At 54.2% G+C, this 13,385-nt stretch overlaps 1 protein-coding gene across 1 annotated transcript; it reads left to right on the forward strand.

Moving 5' to 3' along the window:
* The first annotated feature begins 1,181 nt into the window (after positions 1-1,181).
* CAV3 (caveolin 3) lies at positions 1,182-12,916 on the forward strand. The gene is made up of 2 exons (XM_059662904.1): positions 1,182-1,437; positions 12,167-12,916. The coding sequence occupies exons 1-2, from the start codon at positions 1,324-1,326 to the stop codon at positions 12,506-12,508; spliced, it is 456 nt and encodes a 151-aa protein (XP_059518887.1). The 5' UTR covers positions 1,182-1,323; the 3' UTR covers positions 12,509-12,916.
* The last annotated feature ends 469 nt before the right edge of the window (positions 12,917-13,385 follow it).

Below are 13,385 nucleotides of genomic sequence, written 5' to 3' on the forward strand. Positions count from 1 at the left end.
TACACCCCAGACAACCCATGTTCCAGCCACTGCACACTCCTCAGCTTTCTAGTTCACACTAGTCCTCGTGTCTATAGCCCTCCTATGTGAAATGCTCTATGTGGTGATCTCCTGCTTGTTCTTAACACCTTATTCCAAAGCTACCTCCTCCAGGAAGCCTTCCCTGATGCCCTCAGAGTGAGCCATTGCCTCCTGTGGACTTCTAAGGCAAGTTCTTTGTAAAAATGCCTCTGATCTGTAGCATTTGCTGTACTGTATTACAATTTATATTTTATCAATCTGTTCCCCTAGACTGAGTTCCTCAAGGTAGGGACAGGGACTGATAGATCTGCTTAGCCCCGCTGTTAGCAAATCCCAAATGAGTGAGTAGATGGATAGATGAGTGGATGTATAGACCCTGGTCCCTGGGGACACACAGTCTTCATTCTTCATGCTGCAGAGGCTTCGAGTGATGGCTGAGTTGGAAGAGGACACATAAAAACTGAGCAGGCACCTAAGAGAGGTGCACCCAGCGATGCCCGCGGTCCATGAGTGCCCTGGAAGCTATCGCTTTGGTAGGACAAAGAGCAGCGTAAACGTGGACCTCGCCATGTGGCGTCAAGAAGACAGAGGAGGGTGGGCATCCCCATCGGTGGTCTCCTTCCCTGTCCCACTCCCATGTCACAGTCCATTAACTCCCTGTCCAGGGAAAACCCCAGAAGGAGGAAAATCTCTACTCCAGGCCACCAAGTAGCAGGGCCAGGTAAGAACTACTCTAACACGAATCCCTCCCAGCCAGCATTTCAGTTCCTTTGTGAAGCCCTTTCCCACACATGAGCTGGCCTCCTCCTCCCAACCAAGGCAAACAGGGCCCAATTATTATTAGGGGCCCATTTTACAGGTGGGCACACGGTGGCCCAGAGGGGGGAGGTGTGTCCACCTCACACGGCCAGCAAGAGGCAGAGCCAGGGCCCCACCACTCCCCTAGGAGCTCAAACGCTGACACGGTGGTAAAACTGTGGGGCAAATTCCAGGACCTCAACCAACAGCCCAGCTGGAGCCGTGGGCGGGGGCAGCGGGGGTGCCAGGCCCTCTGCCCCATGAGGCCCAGTGCTGCAGCAGCCCCCTTTAAGGAGCTCTGGGCCACCCAGCAGAGCGCCGATCTTAATTTTAGCTTGGAGGCCTGCCACCGAGGCTTTGGTGAGAGGCAGGCTGGAGCTATGTGGGACAGCTGTCAGCTGGCATGCTGGGTGGGGCCTATTTAGCCGGCTGGGGCACAAGCCTGGGGACACTGAACTGGTGTCCCTGCCCCGCGTCTTTCCCCCCGGGTCTCCCAGCCCCACGATGATGGCCGAAGAGAACACGGACCTGGAGGCCCAGATCGTCAAGGACATCCACTGCAAGGAGATCGACCTGGTGAACCGAGACCCCAAGAACATAAACGAGGACATAGTGAAGGTAGGCTCGGGCCTGCCCCGGCGCCGCCCGCCCAGAGGGTGTGGGGTGTGCTGAGCAGTGGGTGCTGGACGGGAGGGCTCTGCTCCACACAATCAGCTTCCCTGGAAAGAGGCCTGGTCCCTCTGTCTTCTCCAATTCCCCCCTGAAAACCCAGCCTGTACACCCCCCAAAGGACCTTTACATAAACAAGAGCAAGAGTGAGCCACACCCGGGTGACCCAGGCGTTGACTGGGCGGGGAGCATGTCACGGAGCCCGACTACCCTGAAGCGCTTCCCACTGGCTCCTGGCCCTCATCCCAGGATGAAGACGAGGTGGCCAACGTGGGCTCTTCTCCAGGCCAGGGGGCATTTCTGCAGTCTCCACAGTGGACTCGGGGCTAATCCCTAGAGGGCAGCTTCTGCCAGGGCTGGTGGCCCTCCCAGGGGCACTCACCACCCCCTCCCTGCAGCACTGCCCAATGTCCACCCCCCAGGTATGGGGCCATGCCCAGCTCTCCTGCCAGCCTCCCACCTGACCCCTGGTCCAGGGGCCAGGCCAGGGCAGAGGCCTCTCAGAGAGCACCCAGGCCCCTGAAAGGAAATGCTCAGATGGGGGACAGGTGGGCAGCCTTAGGGAGTCAGCCCCACCCACGGCCACTGCCAGAATCAGGCCCCTTTCCTCGCCCGGCTGCCTCCAGGCCCACACCCTCACTCCAACCTCCGCTTGGTACCCACAGGGATCTTCCTACAGCTGACCCGCTGGGAGCAGGGGCCCAGCCACCAGCATCAGAGTCACTGTTAGGGCTGTTAGAAGGGGCCTGGGCCTCCTGATCCTACTGAAGGCATCAGACCTAGGAAAAGCACTTTCCAATGGAAACAATGTGACCCACTATACATTCACCCCATGTAATTGTACATTTCCTAGCAGCCATGATTTTAAAAAGGAAAAAGAGATACTAATTTTCATACTTTTGATTTAAAAGGGATATTAATTTTCATACTTTGATTTCACCCAGTATATCCAAAATAGTATCACTGTAATATGTAACCAATACAAAACAATGATCAATGAACTACTGCCAGTCTTCCTTTGGCTTCAAAATCCAGTGTGTATCTTAGACTCGGGGTGCATCTCAATTCAGACTCCAAATTTTTATCAGGAATCCTTGCTCTGTATTTAACTGCATAAAATGTACAGTTAAAATGCCCAAATAAATTCACATGCCCAAATTGTTCCAAACATTTTTAAAAGTTTGCCAATCCTAGAACCGAATATCAGCTTTTACATTTTAATTCAAATTATACAAACCTTAGAATTCTTAAGTTGTACTGGCCACGGCGGGTGTACTGGCCCAAAGCTCACGGCCACTGACGACACAGCGGGCTGAGAACCGGCCTGAGCATCCTGCCCTGCCATCCTCCAGCGGGCACTGCCCATGCTGAGTTAACTTCTCCCCATGGCTTTCAAACCCCAGCACCATCTTGATCCCAACCTTCTCCCACCTTCCAGCCCACATGCCAGGAGCTGACCACACCCACCAGGACACACTCCTGTGTCTGTGCCCGGAGCACCCAGCTCCTCACCTCCACATGGTGAAGGCCCTGCTCAGCCTTCAAGACCAACTCAACCGTCACCTCCACCAGAAGCCTTCTCCAACTCCTCCAGTTGGGGGCTGGCTCTTCACTCAGGGCGTTTACTCCAGAACGGCTCATGCTATGCTAGTATTGCATTTATATGTGTATGTCATTGATGGAGGAGATAGGATAATTACAGCACAGGGTGAAAAGGCTGCAAAGGGAGCATTAGGGGGCATATTTTGCAAGCTAAAAGGCGCGAGGTAAATGGCAAATAGTATTCGTCACGGTTTGCTCAGTGTGCTCTAGAGGGAATAGTCCCACACTTGACTTTAACAGGTCTGGTTTCAAACCCAGGCTCTTCGACCTAAAAATGATGGCACTGGACAAGTCACCTAGGTTTTCAGAGTCTGCGTTTCCTCTGTGAAATGAGCATAATATCATAATACCCACCAGGTACATGAATCTCAGAGCAGCTCTGTGCAATAGAAACACACCGTGAGGATTAAGCGTAACGAGGGGTTTGAGAGTGCCTGGCACAGTCCCCGGCACAAAGCAAGGGTGTGGTGAGTGTGAGCTGAGTGGGAGCCCGGAGGAGCTTGCAGGAAAGAGAACTGAGCCAGCGCCAGGTTTTCTCCCAGGCTCCTCTCTGGCGGCCCCTCTGCTGGGAATGGAGAACAGGACCCCAAGAGAGAACGTGGTTTCCAAAGGAGACCCGCAGTAGGAGACAAGTGAAGAGAGACTCTCGGGCCCTACTGAGCCGGGAGGGAGCTGCCAGGCTCTAGGCCCAGATTATAAACCAAAGGAGGGATGGGAGCCCACAGATGCAGCTGCTCATGCCGCCCCCCCTCGGGCTGAGCCCCAGGAAAATGTTTCTCCCATAAGAGATAGTAATCTTGTTAATTATTTGGTAGAGGTATTGGCCATTCCCTGGTTTGGCTAGTTATTTAATTTTCCTTTCTTTTGTTTTTTCATGAGTGAAAAATGAAAACGTTTTGAAATTTAGAACAGGGATCTTAAAATCAAGTCAGACAAATACCAGAAAATAGACTTCAATCAGACTTCAGGGTGGTGTAATGGTCTGTGAGGGAATTCAGAGAGGAGGGAGGGAGAGAGGAGAGAGTGGATCACCTGGGCGTTTTTCATCACCTGGGGAGAAGACCAGATGGAAGGAGGAAGAAAGAAAAGGGGGTGAGGGGTGAGGGAGACAGGCTGAGATGAAGGCTCGGAAGGCACCTGCTAGGGGTGGTTTCATGAGTGGTAATGGCTCCACGTGGCCTAGGATGAGTGATACAGGAAGGTGCTGAAATGAGACTGGGTACAGAGACCTAAGTTCTGGTTGTAGTCCTGACACTAACTTGCTGTGTGATTCTGGGAAAACTCCTTTCCCTCTCTGGTCCTGAAGAGGGAGACAGATCCAATGTGTCCATGGATCTGACCCCCAGCAGAGGGGAGGCACTCCCTTTAGTCTTTCCAGAGTTCCAACCTCCCCAAACTTCCTGAGCAAGGCCTGGGGCTGCCCTTGAACCCAGGTGGGAAATAGGTGCTAAGACAGAGGGGATGCCTGTACAGCCCAACAGACTTGAACTGTGTTCTCCAAGATTCTGGGCCGGGCCCAGGGCTGAGGAGCTGGGGAAACACACCCATTCCCTCTGCTCCCACCATCACCCACCATTCGTGGAGCACTGACTCCGTGGGTCACTGCTGAGTGCCTGCCATGTGCCAGGCACTGTGCTGTCTCAGACCCCATGCCCGGCTCTAGGGGGTGTCAGGGGTGAATGTGCACCAATGGGCCTCGGGGCTCCAGCCCGCCAGTGAGGACACCTTTCCCTCCAGACCCACGTTGCACAGCCTCCAGCCCTCTCCCCACGCATTCCTGCAGGCCCAGCCCCACCCTGAGTCCTCCTGAGTTATTTCTGAGGGCCCAGGGTCGGCTCTCTCCCTGCCTCACAATGAGACTCCAGGTGCTGTCGCAGTGACACTTGAGCACAGAGGGTCATGCAGGCCCTTCAGTTTCTGGCCCCACCCGCTCTCTCCTTAGGCACTAAAAGTCGGCCCTTCAAACAGGGCAGGGACAGACATGGTCCCAGCCCAGCACTCGATTCCATCCCACCCCCAGCCCACACCTGCCTGCAGAAAAACACACAAGCCACAGCCTTTGCTGCAAACACCCAGAGGGCCAGCTCTACCAGCTCTGCTCCCCATGTGGGCCCCCTGGACACGCTGTTACAGAGAGAGCAAACTGACCTGCACTTCCTCCTTCTTCTCAAGAAGAAGCCAACCCAACCGGCAAGAGGAGATAAAACTAACAAGTGTTCAGGGAGCTGCTGAATGCCATAAATTTGGGCCAGCTGAAGTGCCCCCGGGCGGGGCAGGGGCGGGCGGGGTGGTTTAAGGAAAAGACATCACTCTCATCTGGGAAAATCAGGAGCCAGATTCAGGGCGGGTGGTATCCAGATGCATTTTTTTAAAAAAGGGAACAATTTTAAGTGTGGAAAGTAAAGAACAGGTTTTCCCAGAGGAGGAAACAAAATCAGCAAAGGCCACAATTATTGAGAAGAATGTAGGGCAGAGTCAGGGGCCCCTCCCCCGCTTCCCCACCCCAGGTCCAGGCAGACAGGACTCTCGGTCACTGGTCACGGCACTGCCCCAGGAAGCCCTGCTCCATCGCCAGGCCGAGCTGGCTCACAGATGAAACCTCTGTGCTGCTCTGACTGCGGAGAAAGGGGGACTAAGACAAAGCATCTGAAAGGGAATTGGGGGGCGGGAAGGCAAAGGGGCAGGTTGAAGGTGGATTGTGGGAGGTCACCCCATCGGCCAGTCGTTCCACATGGCAATGCCTTTCAGAAATGCCTTGCCCTCTGTCAAGTACCACCAGGGAGGGCCACTCTGGACCACCTCACACTGAGGTATTTATAAGTTAGAGTTACGGGAACTTCTGGATATCAGCTAGCCTAGAGTTCTTCAAAATATGGCCCACTTCCCTGGGGAGCTTGCAAAATGCAGATTTCTTGGACCTGCCACCAGAAATTCTTATTAACCAGGATCAGTGAAAGTTTTGCACTTTCAAGTGCAAATAAGTCCCCTTTGTCCTATAGAAGACAAACTTGGAGCCCAGAGTTACCACCAGATTTCCCTAAAGACACACTGTATCAGCTATGTATTGCTGTGTAACAAATCATCCCAAAACTTGAGGCTTAAAGCAACCACCATCTGATGATCCCTCACTGTCCTGTGGTTGACCAGGCTCAGCGGGGCAGCCTGCAGGGCTCACTGGCGGCAGCTCCTGTAGCTGCAGTCAGATGACAGCGGGGACTGCAACCACCTGGGGCCTCGACTGAGCTGGAACATCCAAGATGGCTCATCACATGCCTGGCGCCTTGGCCGGTATGGCTGGGAGGCGGGGCTCAGCTCCGATGCTGGGATGGCTGGGCCTCTACCTCCGCATTGTTTTGGGCCTCTCCCTTTATGTGGCCTCTCCACCAGTCTCTAGAGCAGGGTGTGGCAATGGACTGGTCTCTAGATTAGGGTATAAAAGTGAACTTCTAATGTGGCTTAGAGCTCCCCAAGGCAGAGGCTGCCACGCCTTCCTAAGGCTTAGCTCTGGAAACGGTACAGCATCCCTTCTCCCTCGTTCTGGGGGTTAAAGCAAGTTGCAGGGCAAGCCCAGGCTCAATGAGGATGAGACGATGTGAGATCATAAACGCTGAGAGGCATGACTAATTGGGGGGCATCTTTGAAGACTAGCTCACCCCCCACCAAAATCTGGTGCCAGGCATGCCTAGAACTCAGCCCAGGGCTATTTCTACTGCTCTCCTTCCCACCCGCACCGACTTCCTGAAGGCAGAGACTGACGGGCAGGAGGGAAAGGACAGGGCTCAGGAGACCTGGTGGGGGTTCTTCCGAAAGGGACTTCCTCTCGCCCTGGAGCCTTCGGTCATCTCAGTCTCTTCACAGCTCTTTTACATGAACCCAAGTCCCTGTAAGACCCAGCCCAGGCGAGCCAGATCCTTCCTGTAGGGTGCTCTCGCCCTCAAGCTCCAAGGAACCCCTGACCCCGCCTCCTGCCCTCAGAACTGGCCTGTGCCTCATCTCCTGCTGGGGTACCGGGCCCTGCGATGACCGTGGCCAGGGACAGGGCAGAGGGAATTCAGGTCTTGATGTCAGGCCAACGTGGGCTCCACCCCTGCTCGCCCCTTACATGCTGGGTGAAACACTAGATATGATCTCTGGCCAGAAGCCAGCATCTACCGGGCCAAATTATGGGTGTTGCTATGGTTTCCCAGATTGTACAGAATTATATTAATGTTATTACCAATTACACAAAAAGCAAAGCTTTGCTGTTTTTCAACTGTTTTGCTACAATCACCTCATGTTAGCTTCCTACTTTCTAGGCCAGTGTTTCTCAAACTATCTCAGTAGAGGGTCCCTTTTATTACTATTTTTCCAATCTGTTTATATACCAATACTTTTGTAAAATGTAATAAAAACTAATTACTAGAGAAATCAAATCAATAAAAGGCATCCACAATGTAAGCTCCAATTTTTAGTATGATTAGAGTCAACAGACATAAAACTACTGGGTCAAATGGCTGTGAATATTTCTAAATGCTCTCTCTCCACTTCTGCACCTGCCTGGCGTGGAGGGGCACTGACTGAGGAGCACCCTTTATGGAGCAAGGTAATAAGCGAACAAACTACGACCCAGCAAAGCTAAGCCACCCCCTGGGTCTTCTGACTCCAAAACTAAGTCTGTGTTATAAGGGTCTTGACCTAATCCTCTGATAGAGTTAAAAAATAAAAACAAAAAGTCCCAGAGGCCCGAGAGGGAAAGCACCAGGCCCCAAATCACACAGTGGTCGCTCAGTGGCCAAGTGGAGGCTGGGACCAGACGTCTACCCTCCCGCCTGGAGCTATTCCCCAAATACCCTATCCAGAGTGTCCAGGGCCCTGGATGCCCAGGGACTGAATCATGTGGGCATGTGGGGGAGGTATTTTTGACAGGAGGTGGCTGCTGGCCTCCCCCGCATCCTCCAGCAGCGCCTGGTCCTGCTGCCTGGCACCCTCCCTGCCCTCTGAGACTGCGGGGGCTGCGCTGGCTGGTTCTGATTAATCAACTGGCCCTCTTGCTGTTCCAAAAATAAATATGCCAGAGAAGGGGGCACCAACTGAACGAGCAGCCACATTCTCCGCCTCCATCTCCAGCCCCTCCCTCCAGCTGCACACTGAGCTGCCCATGGATCCAGCCCCCGCCCCACCACCCTCCCCAAACAGCCATCTCCCCTCCAGCTTCTGAAAAACGGATTAAGAAATGAAGTCACCGTGTGCTTCTGATACACTGGCATGACTGCCTAGAGCTGCCTGAGCCGGGTCTTATAAATACCTCCCCAAACTAGCATGCTACCTCCATGCTTAATCCCAGTGAGGGGAACAGCTGCCTCCTCCCAGCCCAGCCCATCCCTCTCAGGGCACATTTTCTGATTCACAGATCAGTTGCCCCATGCATAGTGCCCAAGGGCAATTACTGAAAATACAAATGTCAGCACCAATGGCTTCTGCAACAAAATGAATGATAATTAAAAGACACAACAGAGATCCTTGGGGGTAGGATTATTACTGTAAGTAGGAGATGAGGGAAAAGAGGACCCGTCCATTTTATCAGCACAGGCTGAGGTGTGTGTGTGCGTACACACACAGACACACACACACACACATTTATGGCTAGGTAGGCTGAAGAAGTGCACTTATGATCTGGGGTGTCAACAGATTCCCTTAAATATATTTTCATAGGAACTTCCGAGCAGCTGAACAAATAATGACTATCACTAGCACCTACCACATGCCAGGTGTTGTGCTAAGCACTGGCCAAGAGGCGGTGTGCCTAGCGCAGAGCGGATGTTGAATAAATACTTGTTGAGTTGAATGGATGGATGAGAAATTATTTCTGTTCCTCATAACAAGGTTGTAAGAAGTAGTAAACCCATTTTACGATGGGAAAATGAAGTTCAAAGAGGTTAAGTTGCCAAAGTCACTCATCAGATCAGCAACTACCCTGGTGTGCACACCCAGATTTGGGACTCTCGTCTCCTGTTGAAAGCACGCTGTGACAACCACCAACAGCTAACAGTCCCTAATCAGTGTTCGGTGCCAGGCAATGCTCAGTATTTACATCTTTTAACGCACTGAATCCTCCAATAAGCTGTGTAAGCCTAGGAAAATGAGGCAACGAAAAGCTACGCCACTTGCTGAAGGTCACAGAGCCATAAGGAGCAGAGCTGGACTCAATCAAACCTTAGCAGTGTGACTGCATCAGTCAGGGCTCTTCCCACTCTGCTGCCTCTTAGAGGCCAGACACAAACAATCGAATGCGTCGGTCGCGTGGAGGAATATGCTGGGATAAGTGAACAAATCGGGCTGGGCTGCAGGGGGTCTGGGGCCTTGCTGACTGCTGGGAGCAGGGTAGGGAGCTGGGAAGGGCCCAGGGCCTGCCTTGGGCAGGTCTTTACTGACAAGGACCAGACCTCAGAGGGACAGTCGCCCTCCCGACAGCAGCATCTACCCCGGGCCTGACGCTGGCTGGGGCAGCGTGAAGTGCTCAGATTAGAATCGGGACGCCTAGATTCAGCCTGGGCCCTGCCTCCTCTGGCCTGCCTGCCGCCTGGGAGGTGAGAGGCAGGGCTGTGTAATCTGTGAGTAGGGAGGCGCCCTCCTAAGGAGCAGCCACCAGAAGGCTGGAGAGGCCACAGGTGCTCAGTGGGAGAGGGAAAGAAGGAGGGAGGGCTGGTGGGGACACAGGCAGGGAGGCATGTCTGTGCCCAAATGCCTCCCTCTGCTGGCAAAGTTCCTGGGGCTGCAGCATGCTCCAGCGGCCAGCCTGGCACTAAGAGGCAGGGGGCATGGACTGGGCATTGGCCACAGCGGAGGAGGGGCAGGCAGCGGGTTCCAGGGCCCATGAGTTTGGCGGCCCCTCGATAGCCATGGTGGGAGAACCCAGGGCAAGGCTGGAATGGTCCCCCGGGCCTCTACTCCCCAGCTCTTGGGTTTGAAAGCTCCCCTAAGGAGCAGCAACTGGATTTTTGGCCCATATAAACCAGATGTAGATGCCAGCACTTCCCATCCACTCTTCAAAGCCATGAGACGTTCTCCAACCAACTTGGGCTTTCTTTTCCAAATATCCAGCACACCACTTTTCCATCTCTGCCTCCAAACTCCACGGCCCCCCAAATTCCCAGCCAGCCACCACCTCCTGGAAGCCCTCCAGGAAGAAGTGCCATCCTTCCAGGAGGTGAGGGCCATATGCATGCTCTTCCCCTTCTATCCAGGGGGCTTCATGAGGCAGAGAGGGCCGGGGGCAAAATTTACAGGAGGGTCGGGGCAGGCCCTTCTGATTCCCTAGTCAGCTTTTCCAGATTGAACTGCTGCCTGAAATCTCACCCTCTACACTTTGCTCCCTGCTAACATACCTCCAAACGTGGAGCCTCCGCCAGAGCTGTCCCTGGGGACCCAGAGATCGAAGACATGGTGCAGGAGCCCAGAGTCCAGTCATACGAGAAAAACAGGACTCAACCTTGAACGTACAACGCGGTTAAGCCCACTCCCTCCCCCCAAAAAGTTACACTAGAAAGAATAGCACCAAAGCAATAATATTTTTAGTGCCAGAGAAATACAAATTGGAGATGGTTTTTGTTTTGTTTTGTTTTTGCTATTCCCTTAATCTTCTGCAACGTGGCTATGTTATTTTATAATGAAAACTAACTGTAATAACACCATTGTGCATAGAGGAGAGAATCCTCCCCCCACAAAAAAGTGGGGAGCGGGCCCACCCTGGAAGACTGAACTTTGAGCTCAGGCCCTAACAGCCCCCACCGGGGACCCCTCCCATTAGTCTGATTAGTCTGTGCCTTCACTCAACCAACTCTATTAAAATGGCCCAAGGTGGTCACTACCCCATTTTACAGGCAAGACAGCTAAAGTTTAGTGACACTAAATGGCATCACATATGAGAAAGCAGCTGGAACAGAGCTTAAAGCACAGCAGGGACTCAAGAAAGGCTAGTTAAGTGGCTTAGCTGGAAGCTACCATTTTCTAAGTCCACAGATTATCTTCCCACTTCCCTCAAGGGGCCTGAGTCACCCTTCAGGAGGCTGTGTGGATCGGGTTCTCTGGGCACCCATGTCCCAGCTGCACAGAGGGACGTTGTGGGCAGTGGGGGCAGGACATCTGAGGCCCCTGCAGGACTGGGTCAAGGAAACAACCTGCCTTCTCCTCAAGGTGCTTGTCAGCAGGTTGGCCCCTCTCAGATACCAGCCTCCCTCATTACCCGGAACGGCATGGCTCACTTTGCCACATGCCAGATCCTAGAATAGCTCTCAGACCTGTGCACCTCTAACTCATCCCCACCACCCGAACCAGGCGCCAGGTCCTATCTGGACTCTCCAGCACGCCCAGCTGGTCTCACATGCATCTTCCCCACCACCCCAACCTGTGTCCGAGCGAGCTGCTCCCTGCACAGAGCCTTCTGAGGCTGCTCATCGCACGGACGTCTGTCCCGCCTGCCTCTCCAGCCTCACTCCTGTCGTCCAGGCTTGCACTCCGGGAAGCACCTGCATCTCCCTGAGAGCACACACTGTCCCACCAGCTCCTCGCTCCCAGCAATCACTGCTCCTTCTGCCCCAAACTCTTTCTCAGCCCACAATCCCTCCCTCCACCCGGCTACCTTCAGCTATCAGCCTAGATAGATGTCTCTTCCTCCAGGAAGCCTTCCCTTCCCCAGGCTGAGTTCAATGTCCTCCTGTGGGTGCACACAGCCCCTGCCCTTCCCTTACCCGAGCACTTATCACGGTGGTACAACTGCCCGCCATGAGCTCTGGGTCCACTGGGACCTTTGCTGCCCACCATCTTATCAGCAGGCACCCCTAAATCTTTCCAGCGTGACTATGACTGTCCAACTCCCTAGGATCATAAAATAATAGAATTTGAGAGCCATGCCTCTAGGCCTGCCTCCGACTTACCTTTGGCTTGAAGCGAGTCCCTCAGCTCCTCGGGCCTGCTTACCCACCCGTAAGGTGAGGGGTCAAGTCCCCATGGGGGCCTGCGGGGTCAGGAGCCCTCCACACACCGAAGCTTGAGAAACGGGTGGGTGCCGTGACTGAGGATCCCCTTCCTGCCCCCACAGGTGGACTTCGAGGACGTGATCGCGGAGCCCGTGGGCACCTACAGCTTCGACGGCGTGTGGAAGGTGAGCTACACCACCTTCACCGTCTCCAAGTACTGGTGCTACCGCCTGCTGTCCACGCTGCTGGGCGTGCCGCTGGCCCTGCTCTGGGGCTTCCTGTTCGCCTGCATCTCCTTCTGCCACATCTGGGCGGTGGTGCCGTGTATCAAGAGCTACCTGATCGAGATCCAGTGCATCAGCCACATCTACTCGCTCTGCATCCGCACCTTCTGCAACCCGCTCTTCGCCGCCCTGGGCCAGATGTGCAGCAGCATCAAGGTGTTGCTGCGGAAGGAAGTGTAAAGCCAGGTGAAGCGAGGGGTGTGGCCGGGCAGGGGAGTTAGGCCAGGCTGGCCCCACGGAACTGCTCCCCGGGGACTGCTGGCGAGCTCTTGCTCTGTAAGGACTGCTATTTCCCCCAGGACGGGAGCACTGAGTCTAGAGAAACCAGAACGAAAAGAGAGCCCCACCCCAGAAGCACAGTGGCCTTCCACTCTGCCCCGTCCCTCCATGATGCCCCCGTGACCGGGCACGTGGGAAGATCCTTTGCTAAGAGGCAGCTACTGCAAGTCTTTGCGATCACATGTACTGTAACAGCACAAACCAGCACACGGCTCCCACCCAGGGTCGACCTGTCCACATGCGCCACCCAGGAAGCCACCAGGGACTGTGGGCATTGGGGGTGGCTCCAATAAAGGGTTCCGGCTGCATTCGGAGAATGCTGTGTTTTGTGCGGGTCTGTAAAGTGCGTGTGTGTTCTGATCACCTCCTTAAACAGATTTCGCTGCCCTGAGAAACCGACAGGGAACAAGCTGGTTGGCCCTTTCTCTTGTCCAAACCCAACAACCAGGGCAGAGTTTGGTTTCTATTGGGATTCTTCTTGGTAGCTGGGCATCTGCTCCCCAATGTTCCTTGGATTAGTTCACACTGACTCTGTTCCTCCCAGGCCAGCTAGAGGTCAACAACAGAAGAAAATGGCCCTTGGATGGAAGGGGTGGGGGGCCCTCTCTGGCACCACTGAGGCGAGGGCCTGGGGTCAACCCTCTCGGAACCTTCCCTGTGGCTCCCCAGACACTGAGCTCCTGGCATTGTCAGTTGGCACATGCACACCTTCAGCCCTGAGAAGTGTGATGAAAGTATAAGGCAGTGATGGCGAACCTTTTGAGCTCGGCGTGTCAGC

Source organism: Myotis daubentonii, chromosome 14 (genome assembly GCF_963259705.1).
Source record: "Myotis daubentonii chromosome 14, mMyoDau2.1, whole genome shotgun sequence".
NCBI classification, from domain to species: Eukaryota; Metazoa; Chordata; class Mammalia; order Chiroptera; family Vespertilionidae; genus Myotis; species Myotis daubentonii.

Coding starts and splice junctions, on each gene's coding strand:
- CAV3 (XM_059662904.1), top strand. CDS start 1,324: ATGATGGCCGAAGAGAACACGGACCTGGAGGCCCAGATCGTCAAGGAC. Junction 1,438..12,166: donor TAAACGAGGACATAGTGAAG/GTAGGCTCGGGC, acceptor CTGCCCCCACAG/GTGGACTTCGAGGACGTGAT.